At 33.1% G+C, this 12,045-nt stretch overlaps 1 protein-coding gene across 2 annotated transcripts in view; it reads right to left on the reverse strand.

Annotated features, from left to right (window-relative positions):
• Positions 1–12,045, reverse strand: part of ARFGEF1 (ADP ribosylation factor guanine nucleotide exchange factor 1) — a 144,148-nt gene that overhangs the window by 64,757 nt on the left and 67,346 nt on the right. For both annotated transcript variants that reach the window (XM_021688624.1, XM_044914638.1), the window contains 3 exons: positions 5,769–5,944; positions 4,879–5,012; positions 975–1,209 (listed from right to left, as the gene is read on the reverse strand). In XM_021688624.1, the coding sequence (XP_021544299.1) occupies positions 975–1,209; positions 4,879–5,012; positions 5,769–5,944 (545 nt within the window). The remainder of the gene's footprint in view (positions 1–974; positions 1,210–4,878; positions 5,013–5,768; positions 5,945–12,045) is intronic.

Below are 12,045 nucleotides of genomic sequence, written 5' to 3' on the forward strand. Positions count from 1 at the left end.
CCAGAAATTGTTTCCTGTTCAGAATTTGGCCCCCATTTAAAAACCTTTCACTTAAAATACCAGGGCCTTATTCTGTCTTATTCCCATAATATTCCATGTGAATTTTAATAGATACTGAGAACATTAGTAATAAAGTATAATATGATTGTTCCACCCACCTCAAATCTCTAGGAAATGATAATTTATCATTTGCACATTAGAAAAATAATACAAAGCAAAAATTAAAATTTCAAACTCCTAAAATATAACACTAAAAATATAATCCTTCTTAATAGCCTCTTTAAAGTGCCCAAAACTTAGATGGCTTAAAACCGTGTGAAGTATATATAGAGCTTTCTTTTAAGATAACCAAATTCACTATTACATACCATACAAACAACGGCAAAATTATTGTGAGGACTGAATTACCTCAAGACATCTAGAATCATCAATTCAACCAGTATAAATTCCCTGAAGGCAGGGGCTGTGTCTTAATTTGATTTTGTTTTCTTAATGTTTACCCAGTGCTTAGTACTTCATAAGCACATGCTAGTTGAATGAGTAAATGAAAAAAAAGAAGCACAGTTCACCCCTGAACAATGTGAGGGTTAGGGGTACTGATCCCAGAACAGCTGAAAATCCACATATAACTTTGGCTCTCCAAACGCTTAACTACTAATAGGCTACGAGCCTACTGACAACATAAACATTCAACTAACTATTTTGTACATTACAATGTATTATATGCTGTATTCTTACAATCAAGTAAACTAAAGAAAAAAAAAAGAAAATACACTTACAGTACTGTATCTACACTTATTGAAAAAAAAATCCACATGTAAGTGGGCCTACTCAGTTCAAAGCGGTACTGTTTAAGGGTCAGCTGTACATGACAATTCACAAATATTATTTCACATTCTGAAATATTTTCTAGGGGATTAATAATCTGATTTAAAACATGAAACAAATGAAATACCCAACAATGCAGAACATACCTCAATTTGCATCTTCAGATGTGTCTTGAAGTTTGACAACAAAGTGAGAAATATGGAAAGAGAAAGCTCAAAAACCTCTGGAACAGATGACACTCCATTTTTTGAGAGTGCAACACAGAGATACTGCTTAATAGCATTAATAAACATCTCATTTGTCCTGAAAACAGGTCCTGCATTCTGCAGAATGGATAGAAGTAACTGCAATGAAAGAATCTTGGATCGTAACTCATGAGACCTAAAATGTAAAAAAGAAGGCACAGTATATGGACATATTTAGCATTATGGTAATAAAAGGCTGTTCCAAAGATATTTCCTGGTACCACAAAATTTCACAAACTTTTAAATGGAGAGGAACAGAAAACTCGACCACATAAAGTACAGTACATGAATAAGCTTTGCCACTAGTAATGGGTAGTTCCACTTATGATCTCAAGTACCACATAATTTCACAAACTTTTTATATGGAAAAGCAATCATTCACACATATTTAAAATCAAGCTACTGTTCCTTTGGACACTAAATATAAAGATTTATTCCTTGTTCTTTTCTTTCACAAGCATATTTCACCTTTTAGAAATCATCATAATCTTCCCAGATTATATGCCATATTTAGTATATGTATATATATACATATACATAGTATATAATATTTAATAGTTTAGTATATAATGTACTTTTTCCCTACGTATGCTACTCAAAAACCCTAAACAAAATTAAAAGTTTTGGTTGCATGAACAAGTTGTAGGACTACTTCAAGCTTATTTTTTCAATAACCATTTAAAGTTCTTTTCTTTTTTGAAATACAGAGGCTTTTAGAACATTTATATCTCTTAATAGTTTACCCATTTATTCTACGTATTTTAATAATGAAAAGCAAAAAAACTCCCTTTCAGCTTAAATTTTCACTTTTTTTCTGATCAATATACTATGCTATATTCTGATCAGTATCTGGCATTGTAATTATCAGATTTCACAACACATAATTTTTCTCCCATTGACAGGCCTCTTAAGGCCAACAGACCAAGAAGATTGGATCCCATGCAACTTTTCAAATACAGAACACACTTACATGCTCTAGGAGCTAATTCTTTTATTTTTTTCAAATGCTGTATCAGTTACATTCACACCACAGATAATTAAGTTTACTTAACTGTTCCTGATTTCTACCTTAAAAATTTTATGGTTTTTAAGGGTCGAGTATTTCAAGAACCTAAGAAACTCTAACAAGAAATATTTAATTTCATGTAAATGGGAATCACAAAAATATTACCATCTTTGAAATAAAACTGGAACCAATAATATCATTACTTGCTACTACATATCAACTTTCCAAGATGGCTATGTGCAGCAAATATAGTTATTAACAAAGGGGAAAAAAAGCTTAAATCAAATTAGAAACAGTACGAGGTTAGATTATGAATAGCCCAGAAAATATGGTATGGGTTAAGTATCTCCCCTTCATGTTGAAGCCTTCCAAGGCTTTTATATTACGACTATTTCCTAGTCTAGCTAATTTATTATCTTTTTCTGCTCTATTCCAGTAGTTATTACAACCTGCAGCTTACTGTTATCTAACACATAAATTTTTGTGGTAGGTTTTATTTTTGTATCCCCAGCTCTAACAAAATGCCTGTACATAGTAAGTGCTCAATATAACTCATGGATTTATTCATGTACCCATCTAAACATTTATTAAGTACCTACTATCTATAAAGCATTAATTAATGAAGAAATGATCAAATGATTGTCTTATGACACAATCAAGTACACTTTTATAGGCAAAAGAAGCTAGAAATTTCAGGCCTGCAGATTTTCACGGGGTAGTTTTAAATTATAATTCAAGCTTAACGAACATTTCCTGGAACATCATCTTAGCAAGATCACAAAATATCAAGAGAAGAAAGGCAAAAAAGAAAATTATGTAACTACAAGTCATTAATTTTGGGGGAAAAAATCATGTAAGATAGGAACCACATATTTTCTTTTGGAAAATGAACAGTTTCTAGGGGTGGAAAATTTGATTTCTTCTGTATTCAATTCTTTTATTTATTTATTTATTTATTTGAGAGAGAGAGAGCGAGAGTGAGAAAGAGAGCGCAAGAGGGGGTAGGGTTAGAGGGAGAAGCAGACTCCCCGCCGAGCAGGGAGCCCGATGTGGGACTCGATCCCGGGACTCCGGGATCATGACCTGAGCCGAAGGCAGTCGCTTAACCAACTGAGCCACCCAGGTGCCCCTCTTCTGTATTCAATTCTAATGTTTAATGTTCCTGATGACCAAAAAGGTCTTTTTTATGTTCAAACAAAATTTCCTAATATTTGGTTTAAGTCTACTGAGTAGGAGGATAATTAATTTACATTATTCCTCATAAGAATCCTTTGTAATATTAAAGATTGCAGCTCTCCAAAAATAAGAATCCTTTGTAATATTAAAGATTGAAGCTCTCCAAAACTAGATTACTCTTTATATAGTGCTAAAGGAAAGCCCCCTGCCATAGAGTACTCCTTAAAATCATGTATTTTCTTTTGTTTTCTTTTCATTTTGGGCACTTTAAGGAATTCTTTTTCTGCTTATTAATATTTTTTCAAATCACATTTTTAAACAGTTGATTTGGAAAAGTAAACATCTGAGACTTTTAAGGTTAATAACATTTTTAAATCATGGCAAAGATGGCCTTCAGCAATAACACTAAATTCTTAAGTTATTTCCACCTTCAACAATTTGGAATGAGATGGTTATTTTTCCTGTCATAGTGAAAATAAGAAATTGAAAAAATTTTGAATATATTCTTATTACACAGGGTATAGTCAACTTTATATATTGCAATCTGAACAACCTTCATCCTTTTTCTGTAGAGTTTATATTTTCAAAATAAAGAAAAATCAGTGTTATATTTCTGACTCTCAGGATTTGGGCCTAAAAAGATTTTAGAATTTTAGGTTTAGGGCTTAAAAGATGTTTCTCATTGAACCAGTACAATGTGACAAAATAAAACTATAGAAAATAGAACAAATGTGGTTTCCCAAAACTTACAAAGTTTTTCTTTTCTCCCCAAACTTAATAAAGTTTTTATTGTAACTGTCTCTCGTCTTTCTTCTTAGGTGACATTTAGAAACCGGAATGCTCTAGAGTTTTTAAAAAATGAAGTAGTGCTTACATTTTCCCCCATTTCAATATCCTTTTCACCAAGCCGCTCAGGCCAAGCCACCTTTAAGATTTCTTTCTCCAGAAAGTTCTCCTAAATTGTCATGCTGTATTACACCATGCTGCAACATTAGGGAGGCATGGCTCTCCAATAGTGCCCAAACTCAGTCTCAAGCAAGAATTAGTTACATTTGACTCATATGAAATGAAAGATATTTGGTGACTTATGACTTACAAAAATGGCACTTTCCTACAGTTTAAACTGATATATTTGACAGGAATCAGACAAGTGACTCCTATCTCAAAGTACTTCCTGCTTCCCACAGAGGAAGGTATCACATCAGAGCATTTTTCAGACCTTAATGAATATGCAGTATCTTTCGTTATAAATTTTAGAATTCATTTCTCTTAGGTTTTATTACCTTTCAACTGGTAGCTTTCAGAAACCTAGCATGAGGCTAAATGTAACAGGGCTACACTTACTCCAAAGTTACTCATGATACTGAAATAAGAATTCTTTCAATTGTTCAACCAGGCACAATTCTCTAATATTGTTGGTATGCTTTGGGAAACAGTGTAAGGTATCTAGCAATTTTCGAACTATTTTTCAAATACATTTTTTAAAAAGCAAAATAACCCTAAAATATATTTTTGAGAGTTTTATGGGGCAAGAAGAACAAAAGAAAATCCAAAGACTACCTTATAGTAAGTAAGTTTCAAGCTTAAAAAACTATTTGTCAAGCAGAATAGGTAATGACTTACTTTGGATCTGGTGGTCCATCTGACAGTGGTTTCATGGACAGTTTACACAATGACCTGAATACTAGAAAGGCATCCTTTTGTAAAATGTGGGAAAACTTAGCACCAGGTGAAGGTCCTGAAGAATTTCCAGATTCCTAAACAAGTTAACATACCATGTAAATAAAGACATTTGCCAGTGTAAAATCATTTCAACCTTCCATATATTTTATTCAGTTCAGTAATTAATGGAGGGGGTTCTGTTGGAGGAGAAACCTGATGAGGAATTTGCCACACTGTTTCTCTTTAATCTGACATACCACCCTCCTCCCCAGCAATAAATTAATACCTTAAAAAAGAAATTCTTTTTTTAAATAAAGATTTTTATTTATTTAACAGAGGAAGAAAGAGAGAGAGCACAAACGGGGGAGTGGCAGAGGGAGAGGAAGAAGCAGATTCCCCGCTGAGCAGGGAGCCCGATGCAGGGCTCGATCCCAGGACCCCAGGATCATCACCTGAGCCGAAGGCAGAAGCTCAACTGACTGTGCCACCCAGGCACCCCAAAAAATAAATTCTTTAAAAATATTCTCTCTTTGCCACCAAAAAAACCTCTTGAAATTTATCCAGTTCATACCATTACAAACAAAATCTAACACATCATGCCCTGACAAGATATCAATAGCGGGGAGCATAGAGAAGATGTGAACATATATGAAACAGCTTAGAGTTGGCAAGTTAACTTTCAATATATTCAGGGAATAAACTGCTTTGATTTATATCAATAAGAAAAACCCAAGTTTTTATTTTCCCAAATTATAATCAGCCAGCAGATCAACTAGATATATTCACCACAAGGTGCTGGTAGCCTATAAATCTGTAAGATTAACTGGACACCCCCTGCCCCCCATTTATACCTGAGTATCATTGGAAGAGACAGACAATCTGTCATCAGGTAAAGACGGTGTATATGCAACAGAAATTGGTGTTCCTGGAATTCCATTTGCTTGAATATTTTCACTGTCGCTACCATCCTCTATACTTCCAATGTTGCCATCTGCACTTGCATTTATAGTAGTCCTTTCTCCCATATCTAAAATGGTAAGAATAAAAAAACATGCAAATATATCTGACTTAACTGAAGTGTACTGAAAAAGCATAAAGAGTATTTAAAACGCAACAGTGGCAAAAAAGCAATGTGAAACAGTATGTATTGGCACCATTTAAAGGTTAGCATACTTAGTAGTAAGTATGCATTTGGAATACATCCAAATATAATCCTTAAGTAGCTCTAGCTAGGAACACACTCAGCTGATCAAAGGCTAACTGGTATGTGCCCAAACAGAAGCTTTCTTTTGGTCTATATTATCATTTACTAAACTTGGTTCTAATGAATGCTAATGCCTTAAGATGTTAACAGAGATTCTTAAAAAAAAAAATTCCATTATCAAGTAAGTTAGAGATATGCTGGGAAATAGCTTTCTTTATTACAGTTTTTAATTTGCTCTCTAAAGGGAATATATAATACGCAGTGTTTCCAAAATTTATTTTACCATGAGCCCCTCTTCCTCTTTTTAGAATACCTATTAATAACTCTAATAATATATTCTTAAGAACACAGATATGGGAAAAATGGCTACACCCCTGAGTATTTTTCAGCATGTCACTCTTGAGTAATCATACTTTTAATTAATATGAACAGAAATAAATGACTTCCAGTAGAACAAAGAGATAATGCAAATAATATCTAGTTTCATAACTATTCTAGGTGTAATGTATGTTATTTAAAAAAAGAAATACATACTTATCTGTGGCCATAACTCAGCCCATCTGGCAGAAAATTGCTCATTTCACGCTACCAATTAAAAGAGAACTATAAGCAAAGGAAACATACTATACTATAAAAGATTTTGGAATATGAAAGACCTGTGTTTCAATCATGTCTCCCCATTTAACTGGATAATTTATTTCATCTTTCTTTGCCTCAGTTTCTTCATCAGCAACAAAGATAATAATGTTCGTGAGGAATCACCAAAACACACATACCCTACATACGCCCAATACATAAAGAACACAACTAATTCTAAATCAGTGGTAGCTATTATTTTGTCTATAACTGATAACATGTGCCCAATTTTTGGCTAATTCGGTAATGAAAAGAGTATATCTGGTGTCCCAACTCTGAAGCTGCTTTCTGCTCTCCCAATTAGAACACCCTGGATAGTTTAAACTGGATGATTTCAAAGTATGTTTTACAATTAACAACTGGTACATGAAAAAGATATTCATTGATAAAATATATTTGGGAAACTCTGCATTACACAAAACAGTTTTCCTAGTGGACCTTTTGGATCTTTAACCTGCTAATATTAGACATGCTTAATACTATTACAACTTTTAATATATATATAATATGCATAATATATATGTATGTATTAATGTGCTAAATACTGCTACAGCTTTTAAGACATATTATTTATTATATATATCTTACATATATAAAAATGTTTAATATGCAAAGAGTTCTCTGGAAGAAGTCATAAAAAATTTAATAATGATTATCAGAAAATGATAACTGTCCTCAAAGCACTTATTCCATTTTCTGTCAATACCCAATTACATCCCCTCCCACTGTCCCTCCTCCACCTTCCCTTAACAAACAAACAAATTACCTACTTAGCTAAGAAGTAGGTAACTTAACATAGCCTACTTCAGTCTCCCTTGTCCCACCATAAAGTTCCCTGACATCAACAATAATCTTTCTCTTTCCTCTCATTTCAGGGGAAAAAATATTCCTTTGTACTTCTAAAGTGAACTATTCATTCACCCTCAAACCCATCTCTTCTTGCATTCATTAATATCTTCCCCCCCAACTCAAGTTTTTTCTTGCAACATTACATTTTCAATTTCATGTATATGACTGATCTTCTCCAATACTTATTAACATACTCAAATCTTTTCACTGAAAAAAAAAATCTTCCTTCAACTCTTGCTACACCTCTGCTACTGTCCATTTTTATCCTTTTTTCACATTTCTGAGAGGAATAATCAATATTCATTGATGATACTTTCCTTCCTCCCTTCCTAGGAAATTTTTCAAAAGAACTGAAAACATTCTTCACTTTACTGCTTCCTACAAGTTAACTTAGATCTCTCAATTTTCTCATTGTAAAAAAGGAAATAGTAACAGCACCTAAATATCCCAGTGTTTGGGGAGGATTAATTTAATAAATGTAAGTAAAGCACATAAAATCATTTGGGATACACAGAAAGTACTTAATAGAGTTAGATATTATTATTCTCTATGTCTTCTCCTCTAATTCTCCGTCTCTAATTGTCTCCTAAATATAAGTGCAGACTTCTGTTTTCAAGGTGGTAAATTGAGTCCACTAAAAATTAACTTCTCCTTTGATGAATCCCATTGAAATTACTGGGAAAAATATAAATAAACAAGAGACAAATGTAATGTTTTTAACATTACTGCTATATTTACCAGTAAGTTTTCATAATTGCTGATCTGGTATTTTTCAATGGTATGAAAAAATTCAAGTTAATCCTGACTTAAAAAACAAAACTAAAATCACATCCAGGCACACACACACTCATATACTTAATTTGATAGAGTATCCTCCAAAAACCAACAGCAATTATCAAACTTACTGGTGAAATACAACAGTAATGTTAAAAACAAAATGAGGTTCCTTGCCATCATTAACACTATTCAATATTTTCTAGAGGTTCAAACAAATGTTCCGTAACAGAAACAAAAGAACAAAAATGAGGAATAAATACTGTAAAAGAACAAAGACAAAATACATTATTCACCTAGAAAAACCCAAGATAATGAAATAAAGTTTTAGAAACAATATGAGTTTAGAAAGTGAATAACTACGAGATAAATATGGAAAAATGACGGTTTTTCTATATTCCAATTAAATTAGGAAGTGGGAGCTTTTTGTGGCCATTGCTGAAGTGCCAGCAACCAAAATGAAGTTCAATCCCTTTGTGACTTCTGACCAGAGCAAGAAGAGTAAAAGGTATTTCAATGCACCTTCCCACATTCACAGGAAGATGATGTCTTCCCTCCTTTCCAAAAAGCTGAGACAGAAGTACAACATTCAATCCATGCCCATTCAAAAGGATGCTGAAGTACAATTTGTGCGAGGATACCACAAAGGTCAGCAAACTGACAAAGTAGTGCAGGTTTACAGGAAGAAATACATCATCTACACTGAATAAGTACCACGAGACAAGGCTCATGGTACAACTGTCCATGTGGGCATTCACCCTAGCAACGTGGTCAGCACGAGACTAACCCTGGACAGTAGTTAGACAGGTAGAAAAGGAAAAAGGGCAAATATAAGGCAGAAACAATTGAGAAGATGCAGGAATAAAGTAATTTTATATACAACATTAAATAAAAACTGTTAAAATTAAAAAAAAATAAATTAGGAAGTGAGAAAAAAAGAGTCATCCAAAATACTACCGAAACTAAAACAAAAAACATAGAAATAATTAAACAGGAAATGTGCAAGAGCAAAAGGAAGAAAACAATGAAATTTTACTGAGTGACATAAAAGATCTGACTGAATGAACTTATACTTCTGGATTAGAAGGTTCAATACTTCAAATAAGATATATCTCCCCAAGTTAACTTATAAACACAATACAATTCTAATCACTAAATAAACTTTTTTTTTTTTTAACTTAATAAACTGGTTCTAAAGTCATGTAGAATACATGTAATAGATGTTTAAAAGAATTGGCAGGGGTGGGGGGACTTGCACTACAAAGATCAAAGTGTACTACAAAATTAAAATATTTTAAACAATTCAACACTGGATACAATAAATAGCTCAATGTTACTGTACAGAAAACTCAAACAGAATCACGTAGGATAAAACTGGCATTTCAAATTAACTGGGAAAGGACGGATTCTATATAACCATTTCAGATGAATTAAAGATCTAAATTCAAAAAATAAAAACAAAAGTATTAGAAAAATGTATGGCAGAATATTTCTGTAATTTTAGGGTGGTAAAATCCATCCTAAGCAAGGCAAAAACAGAATTCACGAAAAAAAGGACAATATTTATTACATTTTCTATGTGTGGTCAAATATCTGCTCAGAACAATAACATATGCAAAGGCTAAACAAAAGACTGACTAGAAAAAAATATTTACAATACACTGAATAAGGGCTAATTTCTTGATGTGAATAAACCATGAAATAAGAACAAAAAAACCCAAAAAAGGAAAAACAGGCAAAAGTCATGAATAGGCAATTCAGAAAGTATAAATAGCCTATAGATACTCAGCTGGACCAAGAAACTGCCAATATTTACCTACAAAAATAATGAATGCTCCCTGCAAGTGGTCAAAGAAACACAAATTACAACAGTAAGATACAATCCATCTAGTAAAGTGATATTAAACAAAGCAGATTATGTAAATTTAAATGCCCATATGCCTTGATCAAAGTATTTTTTTAAAGTATTCCTTTTTTATAAATTTATCCTAAAGTGTTAAAAGATACCTATAACAAGAATGATCCTCAGAGCAGAGTTTATAAAAAAGCAAAAACTTGGAAATAATCTAAATGTTACCATTAATAGGAGATTATTTAAATAAATTATGGACCATCTATGTAATGAATTAGAAACTGACATAAAATGGGAACTACAGAATGTGAAAGAGCAGATTATAAAACAGTAAGTGTAGTATGTTCCCATTTAGATTTATGTATACAGGCATTCATGAACAGTATTTTTTAAAAAAAATTTTGCAGAGCAAAAATACACCATATCAAAATTAAAAGACTTGGGCGAATAATAAACTGAGAGAAAATATTTGTAAAATATATCACAGAACCCTAATATAAAAAGGACTTTTAAAAACTAAGGGAAAAAAATCACGTATTAGATAAAGGGCTAGTATCCAAGATCTATAAAGCACTTACCAAACTCAACACCCAAAGAACAAAGAATCCAATCAAGAAATGGGCAGAAGACATGAACAGACATTTCTCCAAAGAAGACATACAAATGGCCAACAGACACATGAAAAAATGCTCAACATCGCTCAGCATTAGGGAAATCCAAATCAAAACCTCAATGAGATACCACCTTCCACCAGTCAGAATAGCTAAAATGAACAAGTCAGGAGACAACAGATGTTGGCGAGGATGCGGAGAAAGGGGGACCCTCCTACACTGTTGGTAGGAATGCAAGCTGGTGCAGCCACTCTGGAAAACAGTATGGAGGTTCCTCAAAAAGTTGAAAATAGAGCCACCCTATGACCCAGCAATTGCACTACTAGGTATTTACCCCAAAGATACAAATATAGTGATCCAAAGGGGACCTGCACCCCAATGTTTATAGCAGCAATGTCCACAATAGCCAAACTATGGAAAGAGCCCAGATGTCCATCGACAGATGCATGGATAAAGATGTGGTGTGTGTGTACACACACATACACACACAATGGAATATTACTGAGCCATCAAAAAAATGAAATCTTGCCATTTGCAAGACATGGATGGAATTAGAGGGTATTATGCTAAGCAAAATAAGTCAATCAGAGAAAGACAATTATCATATGATCTCACTGATATGTGGAATTTAAGAACAAAACAGAGGATCATAGGGGAAGAGAGAAAAAAATAGAACAAGACAAAACCAGAGAGGGAGACAAACCATAAGAGACTCTTAATCACAGGAAACAAACTGAAGGTTGCTGGAGGGGCGAGGGGTAGAGGGATGGGGTTAACTGGGTGATGGACATTAAGGAGGGCACATGATGTAATGAGCACTGGGTATTATATAAGACTGATGAATCACAGGCCTGTACCTCTGAAACCAGTAATATATGTTAATTAATTGAATTTAAATAAGAAAATGTTTTTAAAAAAAGGCTAAGTAGAAAGAACAAAGGGAATCTGAGAGGAGGTTAATGTATTCAATTAGTAGTAATAAAAGCAAACAAAAAGAATGTCCCTTCTTGTTGTAATTTATAACTAATAACCAGCTCCAAGGCAAACTGGCACATGCTTTTCAAGGTGAAAGTAATACAATAAAGGATGAAAAAAGAAGAAAATCATAAAACTTTATAAAGCCTACATGGGTCCTGGTAGATTGTAAAGATGGCCAGAGATTTTTCCTATCCTTGTATAAATGATCTTTTTGCTAAGTGAAC

This window comes from Neomonachus schauinslandi, chromosome 4 (genome assembly GCF_002201575.2).
Source record: "Neomonachus schauinslandi chromosome 4, ASM220157v2, whole genome shotgun sequence".
Classification (NCBI taxonomy): domain Eukaryota; kingdom Metazoa; phylum Chordata; class Mammalia; order Carnivora; family Phocidae; genus Neomonachus; species Neomonachus schauinslandi.